General features: G+C 36.4%; 2 protein-coding genes across 4 annotated transcripts in view; one reads left to right on the top strand and one right to left on the bottom strand.

Moving 5' to 3' along the window:
* Window positions 1-1567, bottom strand: part of SH3YL1 (SH3 and SYLF domain containing 1) — a 44403-nt gene extending 42836 nt beyond the window's left edge. For both annotated transcript variants that reach the window (XM_035321062.1, XM_035321061.1), the window contains exon 1: window positions 1441-1567. In XM_035321062.1, coding sequence (XP_035176953.1) covers window position 1441 — 1 coding nt within the window. In that variant the 5' untranslated portion in view covers window positions 1442-1567. The remainder of the gene's footprint in view (window positions 1-1440) is intronic.
* Window positions 1568-1688: 121 nt separating this feature from the next.
* On the top strand, window positions 1689-20058 carry ACP1 (acid phosphatase 1). Of its 2 annotated transcripts, none has more exons than XM_035321066.1 (6): window positions 1689-1842; window positions 8842-8915; window positions 9196-9309; window positions 13095-13156; window positions 15629-15734; window positions 16628-20058. In XM_035321066.1, exons 1-6 carry the CDS (start codon window positions 1800-1802, stop codon window positions 16703-16705), a joined length of 477 nt encoding a protein of 158 aa, XP_035176957.1. In that variant the 5' UTR covers window positions 1689-1799; the 3' UTR covers window positions 16706-20058. The 2 variants fall into 2 exon arrangements, with proteins under 2 accessions (XP_035176957.1, XP_035176956.1); XM_035321065.1 differs by lacking the exon at window positions 9196-9309 and adding an exon at window positions 9027-9140 and having other exon boundaries at window positions 1690-1842.
* The last annotated feature ends 236 nt before the right edge of the window (window positions 20059-20294 follow it).

Below are 20294 nucleotides of genomic sequence, written 5' to 3' on the forward strand. Positions count from 1 at the left end.
CACACAGATCAATAACAAGTTATTAATTCCCACAATGAATATGAATAGTTTCTACCATAATCACACAAGAAACAAGGAATAAAGAATGGCTTTTAAAAAAACAAACAAACAAACAAACAAACACAAAACAACATGACAAGTGCTTGGCACGTATTACTAAAGAATTCAATGAGCCCTAGCTTCGCTAAGCTCCTGCATTGTCTTGCTCACAGTAGTGTTTCCATCCAGCTGAGTGACAGAGCTTACGCTTCATAGAGCCCTGGCATGACAGGCTATTTGAAAACAATGTAAAGGATGTGTTAAAAAGCTAAGTATAGAAAGCTTATGTCAGAGATAGTAACTCCTAGTGGTGAGGAACACTGATCAAGCCAAAGAACCACATGGAACTTGGTTCCAGTTCACTTCAAAGGTCTTAAGTTAGCATTGACTGGACCAGGTGAAGACCATGACTGTCCCGCTGCTGAGGGCTGGGAATGCAGACCAACACTTCAGAGCTAGGCACATCTACGTGATACACACTCAATGTGCATTCATACACTGGGTTTTACGTGACATCCAGAATTGTTTTTGGAATAGCTCAGTTGGAAGGGACATACAGAGATCATCAAGCCTCAAGTGCTTGCTTCTATATACTGTCCCAGATTTCCGCAACCCACAAACACACAGAAAGGTAGGAGGGAGGCATCTCTTCCAATTTTGACAACTCCAGAAACTTCACTCCATGGAAAGCATGAATAAAGGCTTCAGAAAACTGAAATGGAAGAATTACATGGCTGGCCCTCCTCACCCTGCTCCCCTCATTGAGGACCCACTTGAAGCCATACCACAGCCCCTGTAACCCCAGGGCCCCTTACAGGAATAATAGAAACATTAAGGCTGGAAAAGACTTCCAAGATCATCTGGTCCAACCATCCCCCTACTACCAATGTCACCCACTAAACCATGTCCCTAAGCACCAGGTCCAACCTTTCCTTAAACACCCCTAGGGACAGCGACTCCGCCACTTCCTTGGGCAACCCGTTCCAATGCCTGACTGCTCTTTCTGAGAAGAAATGATTCCTCATTTCCAACCTAAACCTTCCCTGGCACAACTTGAGGCCATTCCCTCTAGTCCTATTGCTGGTTATCTGTGAGATGAGGCTGACCCCCAGCTCCCTACACCTTCCTTTCAGGTAGCTGTAGAGAGCATTAAGGTCTCCCCTGAGCTTCCTCTTCCCCAGACTAAACAGCCCCAGTTCCCTCAGCCGCTCTTTATAGGACCTGAGGCATTTCAGCCATGTTTTTGTGCTCCACCACCAGCCCGGCAGGAACAACACCGCACCAGGCGCTTCCCAAACCCCTCTCCGAGGGGGCTGCAAGGAGAAGCCACCACCGCCGGGGCTGTCAGACCAACCACGCTGGCAGCAGCCCTCTGACACCGGGACCCCCCGGGATACTCACTCCTGCCCGCCAGGGACGCCTCAGCCTCAACCCCGCCGCTCTCCTCAGCGCCGCTGTCGGGGCGGCCCCGCAGAGCCGCTCACCTGCCCCAGGTGAGGCGGGCGGGGCAGGGGAGGGGAGGCCGCCCACCGCCAGCCTGCCGCCCCCGCTCGGGCGGGCCGAGCCCTCCTGCCTCCCCCAGCGCTCCTCGGTGCGTGTTTTTTGTTTTCACGGTTTGACATTTTTTTTTAATATTTTTTTTTTCCATCCGTTTTCTCTCAAATCAGGCAAAAAATGAAGCCGGCTGTAGTCGTAAAGCGAGGCGGCGCGACAGCTAGCGAGGGCCCCCCCCGCCTCCTTCCTCCTCCCGAGCGGAGAAGATGGCGGCGGGGGAGGTGAAGTCCGTGCTGTTCGTGTGCCTGGGTGAGCGGGGCGGGCGGCTGGGATCGGGGATATGGGGCTGGGATCAGGGACAGGGATCGGGTACAGGGATCGGGTACAGGGATCAGGGACAGGGGTCGGGGGCAGGGGTGGCCGAAGTCGGCGGTAGGGTCGACGCGAAGCCGGGGAGACGCGGTGGGGCCTGAGGTAAGAGGAGCTTGGCGGGGGTGGACTCCGGTCTGTGCAGTTCTGACCATCGTGAAAAGGAGTGAAAGTAATAAATTTTTCTTTTTGTTGTTTTGAAGAGCTGCCTAAATGGAGAGGCAGTCAGCAGGTTAAAAAAAATAAAAGTGTATGGCATGTTTTTAGGTTCTGAATCTCATTTCATGAGAAGTCATGGAAAACAAGCGTGAAGGGATCAGAAAGGGTTTGGATGCTTTCCTGAAGCTCATGACAGTTGATTCCTAATGAGCACAGTAATCTTCTGCCTCTTCACAACCATAAATTTCTAACCCAACGGCGTAGATAATGTGGCCATGCACCTTCCTGTGTACATACTTCCCCAAAACATCTGCTTCCTCTCAGAGATAGCAGGCTAGAGGGCTCTCAGCTCTGATCTAGCATGGCTTTTAATACTGTCTGCCACCTAGCTTTTATAATCTTACTTAGATGCTCGAACTTGATCCCTGTGAATCCTTGGCATGTTGCCAGTTTCATTACAAAACTATTGGTTTTTCATTTTTTACTAAGTGCTTTTCTGTTGTAATAGGATAAATTGAGATTAGTCAAATAGCAAAATGAGTTTAGTTTAGTGAAATATGTTCTGATATTTACCTTACTGTAAAAGCAAGCTGTAGTAGTAACTTTGGGAAAAACATCCTTTAGATAAGGAATTATCAGTTGGTGTATGTTTGGGAGCCAGTGGCCTACACAAATATCTCTATAAAAACATCTTATTAACATGCATCTTCCTCTCCCAGCAGTATGTTCTAAAGGCAGTGGCAATCTTTATAAAACAATTCCTATGTATCTACAGGTCTGTAAATCCATAATGATGATTTGCACTGTAATAAGTTGAGACAATCCAGTTGGGACTCTGAGCAGCCATCATTAACAGAAGATAATTTAGGTGTAGAGTGAACTATGATACTAAATTTGAGGATAGGACGAACAAATCAAAAAGGGCTGATGTTTACAAGACAAAATTTTGTAAAATAAATGTTGCAAATATCTTTGAAATTTCCTCTTCTGTGGTACAGGGTTATAAAAAAATACAACCTAATGGTATGTGGTGTGTGACATACAAGCTAATAGACATGAAAAGCTCTTTTTTGTTGTGGTCAAATAGGTATTTCAGTCAGTATTAGAAGGCAACTTGTGTCTTCTTACTCCAAAAAGTTTGCTTAACATTTTGCAATTAGTCTTGAAAAGTGGTGATTATGTCTTAATTGTTGTTCCCCCCCCAACTTTTGGTTAGCATAACCTATGGTTATTGCTGAAAAGACTGTTGAGTAGATGTCTTGAACTGCCTTTACCTGTAGTATTCTTTGCTAATTAATGAAGCGTATTAATTCAGATGTTCTCCCACTTTCAGCAAGAGCAAATCCCCAAAAGTACAAGCCTTCATGAAAAATTGTATTTTCTTTCTACATTATTTTGAAAGAAACCCGTTATTAAAATATCCATTTACTCTATTCTTTGTTTGTAATGAGATAAGTGGATATTACACAACAAAATATAATCTAGTTAATGTGCATAATTACATTAATGATAAGAGTTCCTCATCACTAAGAAATAGATGGAGAATCCAGCAGCATATTTAATTACAGAATATGAAAAGACAGCTGAAAACATATATATATATTTAATTTAAGGCAAAGAATTAAAGTTGGAGGTGGACCAGAAAGCTATTTTCTCTTTTTACACTTACATAGCTCATCTAATTAATGCTTGTGCTCTAGAAATGAACTTAATATGATGCCATGTTATATAAGTTATCCTCTTTGTGACTTGTCTGCTATAACTTAACAAGCTGTATGGGCATCTTAGACCAGAAGCTGGTCTCCATGTGTCGACGAGTAGTTGTCAGAGAAATGGTTTAGCAAAGTGATTTTGGGAGTGTCCTCAGAAGTTGGTGGTTGTTGTGTATCACTGAGTATGAATACTGCCATCAGAGATTGCATAACATCTTTTCTAAAATGACAGTGAATTTATTGGGTATGAGGAAATGCTACTTCTCACAAAAAGATTTGAGTTTCCTGATTCAATTGTCACAACCCAATATATACTTTTAAATACAGCCAATGAGAAAGCAGCAGTTTTGGTAAGACATCAAAGAGGTCCTAAACAGCTGCTTTCATGAGGGTTCTTGGTGAGCTGACAAAAAGAACTAATGCACTTTTTGTATAACGAAGAAAATGTTAGGTAGAAGTAAGGAAAATACCTTACTTCTGTGCTAAGATAGCTGTTTGAATACAGTGTCTTGATTAGTCTCAGAGTGATTAGTTTCAGAGTGATACAGGAGAACTGGAGAGTTGAAAGTATGGTCATAAAAGCCATCTTAGAATAGGAAAATAAGATTAAGGTGTATGCTTAAAAATGTTAGGAGTCATATTGTTGCGGGTGGGTGCTTATGTGTTGAGAACTTTATTCTTACTGGGGAGCTTTTAGCTTGCTGTGAAAAGCATAACAATCCTGTAGTGTCTGCAGATAGGCTTGACATAGGCTTGTCACATACAGTGACATGACTGGGGACCACGATGAAGTTCAGACAGGGATTTGAGTATATAATGGCACAGAGTAGGGAAGTTTTAAACACTTGCTGCCAAGGGAGGCCTGATGGTCAGTTATTGGGTGATGCAAATTACATTAGGAAGTAGTACGATAATGACTTAGATGAACTAACTACACATGGAGTTGAAAGTGGGTTTTTAAATGTGGGAGGATGAAAGCTAGTAAAACTTCTTCCTTTGTTATTCCATCTGGTGTTTGTAACAGAAGAGAAGAGCATCTGTTCACATTTGGGGAAGACAAAGAATGTGAAAGAGTTAGAGAGCTGAATAAGGAACAATGAAGATACAAAACAGATTGAGAGGGTGGATGATAAGATCGGCAGTTTTGTAGAGATGAGCGATGGGCCTGAGCTTGAAATGCAGTCAAGTTGTCTTTCTTGATGGGAGAAGTGAAGCTTCTATTTCTGTACGGGAATAGATCAAAGATTAAATCACGGACTGGAATAAGAACTCAGAATTGAACGTTGCTTTGGGTAATAGGCAGTGGAAGTCTTGTCTCTGGGAAATTAGTGAGAAAACATGACTTTTTAAAAGTAGTCAACAAATGATTCCAGTACTGATTCTGTAATTGAAGTTTGTCTTTCACCCTTGAATCATTATATTTAATGTTTATAGGATTTATTTCAATGGGAAGGCGCTTTCTGGATACCTTTGGTACTACCTGAAGAGGTTGAAATTTAAAAAATGAAGGGAGAAGATAGAGTTTCAGAGAACTTAAATACCATTGTCTTATACATAAAAAAGCATGATTAGATCAGTTAGAAGGAGACTGATCAGTGAAGGAAAAAAGAATACCAGAGGAGGGGAAGACTGATAAAATCAATGCTAAGGAATTGGTAGATAAAATTTAAGGAAAATGTGTTTTGAGTCCAAGGAGGAAGGTAATCCCCCTTTGAATCTTTGTGAAATTTTTTCTTTCATTCCACAATTATGACAGTCAAACCATAGCTTAGGAAATATGGTGCATGTGCAGAGAATCTCAGTAAAGCTTGGAGAGGCAACGGGATGCAAAACTGTATATAAATGGATAGAAATTACCCTGTGGGAAAGGGGCAATGAATGGAAAATAAGAATGGCAGTTTGCATGTGTCCCAATAAGGCTTAATGTTAAAGATGGGATGATCTATAATGTCACAAGGAGTAGCACAGATAAAAATAATTTGTTAGGATGAAAATAATATTGCAGAATATGAGGAGAAGAGAGCTGTTAAATCATTTATGGGATTCTGTCCATAGTCCCCATGAATACATTTGAATGGTGACAGTGATTCTGCAGTAGTGTTAATAAATACCTCCGGTAATACCTGGAATGTGTTGTTGTGGAAGACATTAATTTTTAAATTACAAACAAATAGTTAATAAATTATATAACTGCAGTTCCTAGGTGTTGATAGAAGTATGGTAGTTATATATTTAATCAATGTTTATGTTTCCATTTGTGATGATATCTCATGTGGTTTGATCAAAGATTTAGACACTTATTTTAAGTAGTGAGCACATTATAGAAGAGTGAAAATTATTTGGAACAAGTCAAAAGGTGATTCAAGTCAGGTAAAGGAGAAGGTTAAACAGGAAAATCTGTGAAGGTTTTATTTCAAAAGTATTTTGTAATTCTGGAAATTACTGAAATATTAAGCATACTAATGAAATTTACTGATCATGCACAGTTACACAATATAATTCGTACAAAGGAAAAATAACATACGGCAAGAAGTGAATGTCCTCAACAGCTGGTGTAATGCGAGCAGAAGGTAATAGTTTGGAAAGATGACTTAAGGGTAATCTGTTGGAAGCAATGGAGAAAAAGAGGGAATGGGCAGATTAGAAGTGGGGACTCTGACCGCAAATTTGATACTCATGAAGGAAGCAGAAGTTATCATAGAAGCTGTCTTAGGTTGTTTTCAAAAGAACTAAGCAAATATTTTGGGGATTTTTTTTTATTATTATTATTTTGTAAACCAAATTGGTTAAAAAAGAAAAAAAAAATGGTATTCCAGGATTCTTTATTTGCCAGTATTTGGGAATTCAAAATTATTGAATTTATTTACTTAAAGTTGGCTTAACAGGAGCAATTAGATAAGGGTAAATTAATTTCACAAGGAGGCCAGGAGCTTGGTTTGTTTACATTAGCACAACTGTGCTTGACAAGAGCTCTGTATCTGTTGAAGGGAAGAAAGGTTTTTAAGCTACAGAGTGATACTAGCCAAGATCAAATGAGAATTGACTTCCAAGTATAAATATTAAGTGGGGATTGAAAAGGTTCTGGCTACTGCAGGAAATGAGTTTCTGGAGCAGCCTTTTAAGATAGATGATGCTTTTAAAAGAGAGCCTAATGTGTTTATAAGAGATGTGGTGCTGTATATGCCCTCAGTATCAGAGGAATTGGTCTCATTGACTACAAAGGTTCTTTTCTGTCTTAAGCTGGATGTTGCCATGTTCCATTCCTCTTAAAATTATAGTTTAATGCTTAACTCATTCAATTAAATTAAATAATTTTTTACTTATCACATTCTTTATCATTTTAATAATAAATATTAATCTCTTTTCTCACTTCATAAATGCAAACAAATTTTACCTGCTTTATTTTTCTTTGAAGACCAATTTAGTTTCCTTTCTTGGAATAAGCTAGTTCAAGTAAAGGAAACAGTATGTTTTCCCCTGGAAAACGATTTGCCATCGAAATTCATTTAATTCATTCATTCATTTTGGTGTACTCTAAAACTTTGTAGTTTTACTTCCCACCTACTTTTTTTAATAGTTGGCATGATTGACAGCAAGTTCTTTAATGCCCAGGTCATAACAGCTTCTTCCTCTTTAGTAGTGAAATACCCACCTTGATATTTTGCTGAGATCTGTAAGTCTCTTGGTGTCAGCAGTATAGTTCTGTTTGTGGGCATTTCATTTTTTTTTTACTCTTCAAAATTTGGAAGGAATTTAATCAGTAGCAAAACAGTGATTTTTTTTTTTAAAGGTATAGAATTGAGTGCTACCATTTGTGATATTTCATACTTATCTGCTCAGAAGTCAGCTATGAATGAAGTCATATGGACTTTGATACTCCTTGATAGAAAGTGGAAGTTTGTATGATTTGTTGTGGATGTGGATAATATATCAACTATAAATATGCATCTAGTTCCTCATATGAAAGGATGAAAAGATAGGAAGTTCAAGTAAAGTTGAATAGATTCATTTATTTATTTTTTGATATGTTTTTATTTTTTCAAAGACTATTTTTGCACGCAGGTTCGGGAAGTTTACCTTAAGTTATCTGGTTACATACAGCTTCAACAGTGAAGCAGAAATACCTTGGACCTGTTATTTCTTTAAAAAAAAATATTTATTTATTTTTTATTATTGTTCATTGTTGAAATGTTTCTTAAAGTTTCTGAAAATAAGGTCAGATCAACTGGCTAGTGTAATTGGTGGCCATTGGAAGGCAAGACTGAGTTTGTATTTCTGTAATAAATACAGGTATCTTAACTGTTCGTTGGCTGATTGACAGTACTTCAGCTTTGCCATAAGTTACTGTTCATTACTAATCCTCCATATTTTGGACTAAAAGAAAAACAAACAAACAAAAAAACACTGGAATATTTCTTTTCCTGAAGTAAGTTCAGAGCTTGTGTAAATAATTTCTCTTTTGGGGGTGGGGAGTGGGGGTGGAGTTAGTATTTGGAAGCTGCACTTGTTGAGGATTCAGTTTGACCTGAAGTGACTTCAGTGGTCAGGAGGATTTCTACTACAGATTCAGCCATGTCACTAGTTTGGTTCCATCCTGATGGTGGTTGTATTTTGGAATTGTCTAAAACGTTTCTGTTAACAGGTGGGTAGTAACGTAAGTATTTGAGGCAAATATTTATAGATTCTCCAGTAAAGCATTAGTTGAAATTTGCCAGTATGGAAGAATGTGATTTGCTGTCATTTAAATTTTGTGATGTTGCCTGTCTTTCGTCTTCTGTGATCACAGAGCCTTTGTGAAGGAGGAGAAAAGACCAATGTGCTTACACAATACTCCTCATATTTATTTTAACAGGTTGTATGTTTTCATATTATTATATGGGTTTCAGGAGACTAATGGATATTATGTTTCCACTCTTGCAGAATCTGAGTTACAATAACATAAGTATCCACATTCTACCCAAGTAAATAAAAATCTTTCATCTGATCTGTGCTGACAAATCCACAGTTATTGATTTTTTTGTTTCTTTTTAATCATCTAAATTTTTACTTTAATCTCCTGTTTCTATAGGAAACATCTGTCGCTCTCCAATAGCTGAAGCAGTTTTTAGAAAACTTGTAACTGATGAAAAAGTTGAAAATAAGGTAAGCTGTTTATTCTTGTTCTTGCCTTTGAAATAACAGTCTTGTAGCCAGTTAGTTCAAATATAAGCAGTGTGAAAGGAAACATAAAAATGTAAATTTGTTTTTCTGTAGTGGAGGATAGACAGTGCAGCAACATCTACCTATGAAATAGGAAACCCTCCTGACTATCGAGGACAGACTTGCATGAAGAAGCATGGCATTACCATGAATCATATTGCCAGGCAGGTACTGTACTTTAATTTTCTTTAAATATGTATATGTATTTGTTTTGTTCTTACAGTGGATGACAGACAGTGCTGCCGTTTCAGACTGGAACGTGGGGCGCTCCCCAGATGCAAGGGCTTTAAGCTGTCTAAGAAATCATGGCATTGAGACAGCACATAAAGCACGGCAGGTAGAAGAGAGTATATTTTCTTTCTTGTTCATACCCATGCTTTCTTTAGCGCTAACCATTACATCACAGAAGTCGTTTGACCAGTGCATGGTTAAGCATCAGATAATAAATACTATGTGTAGTTTCTCAAAGGACTCCCAAGTGGCCTAACTTGCAGTTGAGGTTAGTGAACTTCTTGTTAAGTTTAATTGGAACTATAACTAAGAAGAATTGGAGCGGTCTTTCTGTTAAAGAAAAATCCTATGTTCAGGTGTTCAGTATGATGGGCATTTTTACAAAACCTTTTTTGAATATTATTAAAAAGTGGACTGAGTCTAGTAATCTGCAATGCTTCTTTCAGCAAGGGATTGCATTTTAGCAGGTCCAAAAAGAAGCAGAATACCTGTTTACCTATCATAAAAAGATTCTGCTCTTGCGTGAATTATCTTTATACTAAGACACTCAAACCCAAGATAAATAGTACAGTTAGTGGAGACTTCAGAGGAAAACATACCCTTGAAACATTCTTAAGTCAAAGACAAGTTTTTTCTGTAGTGAAATGCTTTGTTTTACCAAAGCTCATCTCAGTTTTCATTAACAAAAAGTTTAGTTCTGTGTGGCACTCCAGAGAGATGGAAAATAAATGTTCCTGCATCTATTTAAATCATTCAGACACTCAAATACATGCACATAACTTACTTGAGTTAACTGTTCTCTGGATACAAGATATTCCTTTAGGGCTTCACCTTTACTTAGCTTGAGTTTATGGGACTACTTCATCTACTGACAAAACGATCAAGTAGTCTTGTTACTGTCTTTCATTTCTGATCCCTTCTGAATTTTACCAGACCTTCCTGAGGTCATATTTACATTATTCACTTTCAAGGACTGCATGGTTAGTTCCTTAACTTTTTAAAATAAATTCCCTCAATTAGTCAATTGCTCTCTGCTGACCTTTGCTGATGCTAATCTGTTATGTAATAATGCAACAGGACTGAGCATAATACCATTCCAGATTTTTAATGTTTTGCTATTAGAATAATTAGTAGGAAAGGCCTGATATTGTGATCTCTTCCTGGTCCTGGATTTGTTATTTATTAGTGCTTACAAACAGCGTTGTTTATCATTATGCAAGCTAAATGGTACTTAAACTAATCACTCAGTGCAAGTCACAGTAGTGCAACGTGTTTGTATTCTTAAAAGATGAGCCTTGGAAACTTGAGAATTGTTCTTGGTATTACTAGAGCAGTCTGTGGGCAGTTAAGCTACAGCAAAGCATCCAAAAACATCTGATCTTCTTGCCTTGAAAGAACTCTGAGGAGAGGGAATGAAAACACCTTAATGAAGATTTTTGTTTATATGTCTGGCAAATGAAAAGATTTCTGAAGTAGAAGAGAAATGTTAAATATGCAAGGAAGGAAAATTAAAAAGAATGAGACAATAAATAGAAAGACTAACAGGATGAAAATTTGTGTAAAAACATCCCAGCACAACCAGCTTCTTTTATTAAAAAGTAAAAATACAAAAATTGAGTTCCTGAACTGCAAGTAACTGTTCATTTTGCTATGTTAACTATGTAACTCCAGTATTTTTTGCAAACTTCTGTCAAATAGTCTCTGCTGGTACTCCTAAATGGGTAGAGCTGACGTGGTCTTGTAGTACCTCCAGAAAGAGAGGGACTCAACAGCGTAAAGTATGGCTTTGCACAATGGTCAGGTTAGTACAAGCAGTAGTGTATTTGTTTTGCTTGTAGAGACAAACTCAAGGATAGAATTCTGTGTATGATTTTGTTGCTTCAGAACAGATTGAGAAAGATTTAACCTAGGAGCTACAGAAATAGAAAGGAGGGATTTTTCTTCTCTCGTCTCCAAATACTGCCATAAGATGACTACCTCTTACAGTTATCCTCTTCATTCCTGTGGAAAACTTACCCGGTGAAAAGCGCTTTCCTTAATGTAATTTTGTGCATAATTACCATAATTATGGATGGTATCTCTTCTTTTAATCCAATAGCTACCAAAAGATATATGTAAGATAGAATGTTAAGCTGGTTACATCCTACATTGGTGATGTTCATCATAGTGATTGTTCAAGCAAACTTTAAATGAAAAACGAAGTATAAATGTATATATATATATATATATATATGTATATATATAAAATGTTGACATTTTAGTTGATGGTACATGGCTGTCTTTTTATGCACCCATTGAAATTCTCTAAGCTCATAGTCTTCATGCACAAAAGAGATATGAATTAATCAGTTTCACTTCCATTCATGCTGAGGTCAAAATTGATTTCAGTATGACTCATATCGAGCATTTGCCTTAATTGTGAACTGAGATTAGAGGAAGGTTGTATTAAACATTGTTTCACAGCTGGATAAATTTGAAGACTACTGCATCTCTTTATTTTTTTTAAGGCAGAGAAAAGGAGATTACCCTTCTGAAAATAAAAGCAAATGCGTAACAGACAATTTGGAATGATCATGTGTTTCTCCGTTGATGGTCTTTAATAATGGTTATATTTTTGAATTTTTATTTTTGTATAATTTTGTATATATTTGTATAATTTTGAATTTTGTATTTTTTTGAATACTACATACATTTTCTGTGTAGTTAACTGGTTTAGCTTGCCACTACTTCTCAAAAATGCACGTTCATTTTTACTGCCTCTTTAGGTTCTTCCCCAGAAATACCAGTTCTCTGTAGTTTTGAGGAATATCTTTAGTTCATTGGTGTTTGCTGAATTATGCTTTTTTTTATCTGATATCTATGGAAGAGCACAAGCTAACCAGTAATCCTGTTATTAGGGCTGCATTTGGATCTGTGTTAGTGTTGATTCATAGAGTAGTAACTGTCATGTTGTCAAAGTATACAAAGATTGGGAAGTGTGGCAGGCGTGTTTTACCTTTTTTTTTTTTTTTTTTTTTTTTAATTCTTGCCTGTATCTCCACTACAAATAAATCTATGCCAACTTATTTTCACAGGGCAGTGTTTATCTGTGTAGAGCAACCAGAAGAAGCTTGTAGAAATTCTGTTGGAGTTGCCAGGAAAACAGAGCTATTTCTACTGTAAAAATATTTTCTTAGGTCAAAGGCACAGCATGAATACAGCAAATATTTTTACTTTGGTAATAAACAAGTCTGCATTAGTTTTCACCATTAACCCTTTCTTTTCAAATGCTCCAACCTTTTGCCCCCCTCCAGTTCTCTTGGTGTGAAATGTTTCATTTAAGGCCTAGTCTCCAAGTCTTTTCTTATGCCCTATTATGCAGCAGTATTTATTTGCTGTTAACACACAAGTATGTGCTTTTTCTGCTATTTTTTTTCAAATATGTAAATATGTTGTACAAGTTAATAGCTTATAGGATAATACGTCAGTTCTCTTGCTTACTCATTTCTCTAGCCCATTCTTCCCAGAGACACCTGCCAGAAAAACCTGTACTGAAGAAACCTTCAAAGTGTTTTTTTTTTTTTTTTTTTGTTACGATACTACACCTAGGACTATGCGTGAAATGCACTCTTTAATGTGAACTCATTATAGATTTTATTCCATTTATTCTTTTTGATTATGGAAGTATTAATAAAATAGCTAACTCATTTTTGTGTGGGAAAACTTGTAGAAATGGATAAATAATCATGGCAAAGTATGATGCCTTAAATTATTGTACAAGTTTGTGAAGGATGTACAATTTCACTCCTTACATGTCTTTTTTAATAAAACAGAACTGCAAAACTTGAAAATACTTTTTCCCCTTTTTTATAATCATAGTTTCTAGGCTAAAACATATGTTTTTAATTCTAGATTACTAAAGATGACTTCCAGACCTTTGATTATATACTTTGCATGGATGAAAGCAATCTAAGGTAATGTATGAATAAATGAAACAAATTAATTTGGATTGCTTATAGCGCTAGCTCACAAGTCACTCTGAAGACATTATGTGTTACTACTTAGCTTGTCTTGTTTTGTGGGGTTTGTGTGTGTGAATGATATTGTAATAGAGGGATTCTGCATTTCCTATATGTTTAATGAGCTAAAATTCAGTGTTTAATTAGTGTGATACATGCCAGTCAAGATTAAGGAAAAGGAAGTTTAGTATGCTTTGTGTTACACAAGTGTAGCTGATGCCTGTGTAGTTAAGAACAAGGATACGCTGTCTTTTGATCCACGTGATCTGTTTTTCTGATTACATAGGATCTAAAAGACACCAAAAACCTGCAAGGGATTAAACGTGTGTGCCTCCCTTCCCCCCGCTCTTTTTATTTTAATGGAAATAGTGAGCTCAGTAATAATTTAAGTCATTAGCTGGGGGAAATCTTGTTGTTTGCTGCTGTTTCCCATGGTTTTAATTAAGTGCATCTTTGAGATGATTTGAGCGTAAGAAAGATTAGGTGAAGTAGATGCCTAGATAATTTGGATGTCATTAGCAGAATTTCTACTTAATTAAGTACGTATTTATGATTAGGATTAAGGGGAAGAGCTTTAATAATCTACAAGTGTAAGTATTTTTAAAGGCTATAACCTGTAAACCTAATAATACAAAGGAAGAAAACCCTATTAGTAACACGTAAAGACTTTAAGAACCATAACCTCTTATCTGAAGGAAGTATAATTTGTTAAATTTTCCAGAATGTTTTGAGTGACCTCTGTTATGCCATTTATTCATGGATGTCATGCACTAAAACTTGGCTTGATTGCAGTGTGTCAGACAAAGAAGTGACTAGGCTTACTATAGTTTCATTCAAATTCTTGAATTGTTAATACCAAAGGCAGTTTTCATTTATATATGAGCTGTAAAGCAGTCAAATCATAACAACTATAACAATATTAGAGATTTTGCTACTGCCACACTTCTAAGGTTCATCTTAAATGTGAACCCAGTTCAACCATTGTCCTAGGAATACAAATTTGTAGCTGGTTAAAAGTGCTGATGGAGTGCCTCTCGTATCAGAAAAGGGAGATACGGGACATCCCTTTTTCTGTAGTACCTGAGCCTCTTGGCTCCCTCCTGTTCGTTGGGTGCTATGCCAAAAGACTTGAAGCAAATGATTGTAATCAGGTGGATGTATAGGATGACAGTCTTCAGACTGTCTTGTTCTCTAAAAAATGTTGTCAACATTCACAGGGCTGCCTTTTATTTTATTTTTTTAATCTGTAAATTTAAGCAACACCTTCTTTCTTGATAGAGTCCTGGCTCTTATTTATGGAAAAGCAGTATTGTAGTCGCACTGCTATTTTGTCTTTCTAAATACTATGAAATTATTTTTTTCATTAATTAGAATTAATACATCAGAAATTAGTTTCTTGAAACTGATGATGCTTATGACTATTGGCATTTTTTTCCTATGAACTATAAAAAGTACTGTCAGTTGTAGTGTAATTTGCATTCTGTTAATGGGAATGATACATGCATCTCATCCATAAGACTGTATGAAGTTTAGAAATACAGTCTGTGCTTTCAAAAGCCCTGCTGAATACTTAACAATTTGAAAGAATATTCTGCAGAGAATTACTTCTTATGACCAATTGCAAACTGCTTTAAGGTTTTTCAACACTGGGTAAGTAAAATGATGATTTGCTATGGAGATATATAGATAAGTTAAAAGAACTTAACATGTTCCAGCTGTTTGTCAGAATTAGAGTACTTAGCATCTTTTAATCTGAAGGTGATGAGAGGTGCATTTTAACTGCGTTTGGGATGATGGATGACCGTTTGTAAGTAGATTGGGAAAATACTGTTTCAAAAAAGTATGCTTTGTCAGTGGGAGGCAATGTAAAAGATGTGACAATTGCTAAAATGTTACAATATGGAAAAGGGAAGACATCTCATAAATTTACTGTTCTCTGCTACCTGAACATAGAAGGACTTTGCAGGAGTTAGAAGCAGCATCAAGAGATCTTGCAACATACGAATTAAGAACACTGTTTTTTAACCCATGAAGGAAGCTTCCTCATAATTTTGAAAAAATATGTAGATAATATTCATTATTGTTATTTAATGTGATCTAAAGGTGGACATTGAAAATACTAAATGAATTATTTGAGGAAGAAGGTGATAAACTTACTGATAAAAAGTTCTATTAAGCCTTAAGTTGAGTGCCTGTTTTCTTACACTCTGAATTAAATTTAGATATACCCCGATATATATATTTTTTAATTGATACTCAATTAAAAAAAAAAAGGAGCAGTGTAGAAAGTCTACAGAATTGACTGAGTCCAGAAGGATATTAATTATTTTCCTGTGTACTCTAGAAACATGAACATCAAATACTGATACCAACAAGTTCTGAAGAGAAATTGATAGGATTTACTTTTTTTTTTTTTTTTTTTTCCAGAGATCTGAAAAGGAAAAGCAACCAAGTTAAAGACTGCAAGGCCAAAATTGAACTACTTGGGACATATGATCCACAGAAACAACTTATTATTGAAGATCCATACTATGTAAGAAATTCTCTGGTTAGCTTGACTAAAAACCCTCTATGAATAGTATATAACCTTGCCAGATCCCACAGTTTTTGCACAACATTTAATCTGATAATATGCAAAGCCAAATGTTTTTTATTTATTTAAAAAAAAAAAAAAAGAACTAACAAACCAATATAAACTACTGGAATATGGAAGGAAACCATCTTTATTCTTATATAAATTATTTAAGTTCATAATGCACCTGTATTTTGAATATTAAGTGAAGCTTTCCATGGTCAGTCTCCTTGCAAAGAGAACACAATGCAGAAAAACAGACAAAGATATGGGGGGGTGGTCAAAGATGTTGAATAATATTAGCCAAGAGCAATCCATTAGATTAGGATCCTTCAGTTTAGGACAGAGAAATGGAGGAAGATGCAGTGGGGTTCTGTAAGACACTGGTATCATGGAAGAAGGTACCAATAAGAAATTGCTATTCATTACACAAGAAGTCGAGAGCATCAAATGGGTTTGTAGGAGACGCGTTCAAAACAAAAAGAGGTATTTGTTACCACATGGTGCTTTGTTTAACTGTGAAACTCAACATGACAGGATAGTGTGAATGTAAAGAAGAAAAAAAAAAGTCTTATAAGGGCTTCAAAATTGAATGGGAAAATAAAGCATGAAGGAAAGATCATCCAGGGCTCCTGAGTACAAAGAGTGTTCAGCTATGGAAATTCCTGAGACACTGGTAGTTCAAATTAGGGAAGAAACATGCTACAACTATTACCATGTATTTGTACCGTTCTTACTGTTCCCTAATGCCAGTTATGTGCCATTGTTGACAACAGAATATGAGCTTGCAAAATTACTTGGTTTGAGATGATATTAGTATACTTACATTCTTTTTCCTCTTTTTTTTTTTCTAGGGGAATGAAAAGGACTTTGAAACTGTTTACGAGCAGTGTGTTAGATGCTGTAAAGCATTTTTGGAGAAGCCTCATTAATGCTTCATCATTCTCTTTCTAGAATAAAAAAATTAGCTTCTCCTGAAATACGTAAGGTTTAATTGATTGATGTATTTAAATTGTAAAATTATGCCTCCTCAGTAGCTTGAAAACTTTTTCAGTTTAATTTTTTATTGTAGTTTTTCTGTCATCTAATTAGAAAAACATAGGGAAGTTTTAAAGTTGGATTAGATGATCAACCACTTCCTCACACATTAATGTAATAACAAAGTACTTGTTCAGAATAAATTTATCTGTAAACCCTTCAGTGCTTTCTCAGAAGCACTGTAAAAGATGTCTTGCTTCTTTATGTGCTATACAAACTAAAATTAGGTCTTCTTATTGTGCCATTAGTTAATTTCAACAAACTTACAACATAAGATTGTGAAATGATAGTTGATGTATGTTAACTTAGGCATGTCATCCTAGTATACCTAGACAACTTTTGGAATGAAGCTGTTTCATATGGAGCCTGGTGGACAAAGAAGACTGCCTGACACAAGACAGGCATGGTTTTGACTGTTGATAGACTCTTAGTGTTATTTCAAAGCTCAAGCAAGGAAAACCTGTTATCGGAATCCTGTGAAAATGGGCTGTTACATAGTTTTAAATGCTCAGTTATCAAAGAAGCAATCATTTTGTCCTAGTAGGTCTTTGTATTAATTAAAATGAAATCAGTTCAGAATAGTCACTGATGTTAATAGGACTTCTCTGGTTCATCTTCCTGTTGTCTTGGGGCCAATTCCTAGTACACGGGTGTAAGTACATACAACGTTAACATTTACTTTCAGGACAAAACACGTCAGCTTAAAAGTCTAAACATCAAGTGTACATTTTGTATCTCATAGTAGTAAAATACCCAAATCCCTGCTATGTTCCCAGTTCCTATATGAGTGGCAGACTGTATTTTCAGATTTACCCAGGAGAATGGATGGCCTGTCAAAAGTGTTCAACCTGAAGACAGATCACTTGTATGTAATATAATATGTAATATGAAGCTATATGAAGGCCCATAAAGAGTAAGTTCTGCTCTTAGACAAAAATGGAATGCATTGTAAAAATCCATGCCTGTTTGTCTGAACATCACATTCAGTCTCTGCCTTAGGCAGAAGCATAGCTAAGAAATGTACTGAGATCAGTAATGTAACTGATAAGGTAATTTTCCTATTCAGAATAATGCTAATATTTGTATGAAGTAGCATTACCACATGCTCTAGAAAACTGTATCTGTAAAATTTACTTTGTTATTTATTTAGTTGTGTTGTGGTTATTCTTAGATCTGCCTTCCAAACGAATAGAATAGCCTCTAGACTTGTCACCTCCTTTCCTTCTGGGAGAGGGATTTGCATAGTGTTACTCTTGGAGAGGGAGGAATCCTGGTGTCATTGTGCATGTACTGCAGCCTTCAAAACAGGAATTTTTGAATTGCATTTCCTGGGACTCTTGCTGTAAAACAGCTGGAAAGTATTTGTGTTAATGAGGTTTCTGTTTTGTGCTAAGCTTTCAGTTGGACACAAAACATAAGAACCTGCTTACAGAAAGACAAGTGGTAGATGGAACACTTGAGTACAGAGACCAGGATCTTGTGTATTATTGGATTACCAACGGTTGTGATTTTTGGTGAACAAGTTAGGAATTTGCAAGTTAATAGCTGTTTCACCACAGGGACAAAAAATAATATACGTAAAATGTTTTTCCATTTCTTTTATGAATGCTTTAATAAAATAAATGATGGAAAATGATGAGCAGTTAGGGGCTAACCACCTCAAGTGTGGTTTATGCACTAGCATCAGAAATTGAAGTATTTAGGCATAATCTAATGTTATTCTTGCCAGAAAGATCATTTAAAATATTGCAGTGAAAGTAAACTAACTCAGACGATTGAGAACATGATGGCTTGTGCTTTCCCATTCATGGCTGACCTGAAGTGGAACTTGTAGTTTCCTACATAAAGTAAAGATTTAAGTCTTAACTCTGTATCTTTGGGCTGCTGGGATAACAGAAAGGAGATAAAAGGGTACGGTTGTTTACATTTACTAGGCTTACGAAAATTCCTCTTAAGTGATACTAAGTCAAAACTATTTGTGTTAAATTCACTTCTGATTGTAAAGTATCAGGCTTGACCCAAGTTATGTTTTCAGCAAGTAATCTATCGGCTAAATAATTCACCAGCTCCGCTGGAAGGGTAAAAGCTGATTTATTTATTTACTTTATCTTTGGTGGGTTTCTTTTGAAGGAAGGGGAGGAGAGCAATATGATATTGCACAGAAATTTGTAGAATACGAGAATATAGAACAGGAATTGCCTTCAAGAAAGACAGCTGCATAGTACCATTATTTTGTTTCCAAGAGCAACAGTGAACGTGTGGTACATATTTCTGTATTAATCCTACAAATGACTAAGCCCCTGGATTGTTTCAGTTAGGATAGTAAGCCTACACCCAGACTAAATAAGTAAAATTTGCTATACTGAAGTTTGCATCTTCTGTGAAAACCTGCTGGCTTCTGCTAAATCTAGAAAAAACCTTCCATGGAAATAACTTTTTATATTCATTTATAAGCCATTAAATACATTACTGTTTCCCTTTTACAACACAATTTTCTAGAAAATTCCAACTGAACCAGATTTCATCTGTCCTACTACAAACTGAAATAATCATACTTATTTAAACTCCTTTATTAAGTATTATGTTCTGATCTGATGTCAGTCAGTGGGGCTACAGAAAGGCACAGTTCCACTGACAAGTTTACTACAGGTGAGCTGCTGAGTGAATCCTGTAGCAGTACGTTCTTAACTGCATGTTTTCAGCATACACGTATTCCAGTGAGAAATGAAACTTTGGCATTTAGTGATGTCTGAAATCAAATTAAAACTACATACTTCTCCCTTAGTAAATACAGCCATGTTCTGTGATGGGGTCTTGTACTTCTCAACCATTGTTTTATCCTTTTTTCTTCTAAAGAGCTAGATGCTGAAGGCTCTTAAGTGTGAATTTCAAGAAATCTGCTAACTTCGTGGGGAGGGAACAGGGTATTCAGTGTTGTGATTACATTTTGAAGATTTAAGTGAGGATAAACTTGAAGCTAAATGCCAGTATTAAGATAAAACTTTCTGAGGTGTATTTACAAACTGTGCTTAATGGTTTTCTTCCTGTTTGAGCTATTTTGACAACTGGATGTAATATCAGATTTAGGGAAGAAAGGGAAATGTTAACAAGGTTTCTTGAGTGGGTGTTCACTGACTCCTCCAAAGTTAATACTAAAATACTGGGCACATTCATTATATCATTTCTTTGCAGTAGTGTGAATAGATTGCAGATTTATTGATTTATTTATTTTGGAACAGCCATTTGTTGAATCAAAAAAAGATTTGAACTTAGAATTCTATCTTGAATTGGAGCAGCTGTGTGGACTGGGCGTTTCGTGAGACTGGAACACACAGATATGGCTGTCCTACCAAGTCTGTAGAGTATGTCCAAATTACAGGACTTCTCCAAGGTGGGTGTACCTTTCTTATGCTAACAAACTCTCATTGGAAAGATGCTTGTGTGACCTGAAGATGCCATCTGTTTTTCCAATTCTGGGTTCAG

The sequence above is a fragment of the Oxyura jamaicensis genome, chromosome 3 (genome assembly GCF_011077185.1).
Source record: "Oxyura jamaicensis isolate SHBP4307 breed ruddy duck chromosome 3, BPBGC_Ojam_1.0, whole genome shotgun sequence".
Taxonomy (NCBI): domain Eukaryota; kingdom Metazoa; phylum Chordata; class Aves; order Anseriformes; family Anatidae; genus Oxyura; species Oxyura jamaicensis.

Coding starts and splice junctions, on each gene's coding strand:
- ACP1 (XM_035321066.1), top strand. CDS start 1,800: ATGGCGGCGGGGGAGGTGAAGTCCGTGCTGTTCGTGTGCCTGG. Junction 1,843..8,841: donor CGTGCTGTTCGTGTGCCTGG/GTGAGCGGGGCG, acceptor CTGTTTCTATAG/GAAACATCTGTCGCTCTCCA. Junction 15,735..16,627: donor TTATTGAAGATCCATACTAT/GTAAGAAATTCT, acceptor TTTTTTTTCTAG/GGGAATGAAAAGGACTTTGA.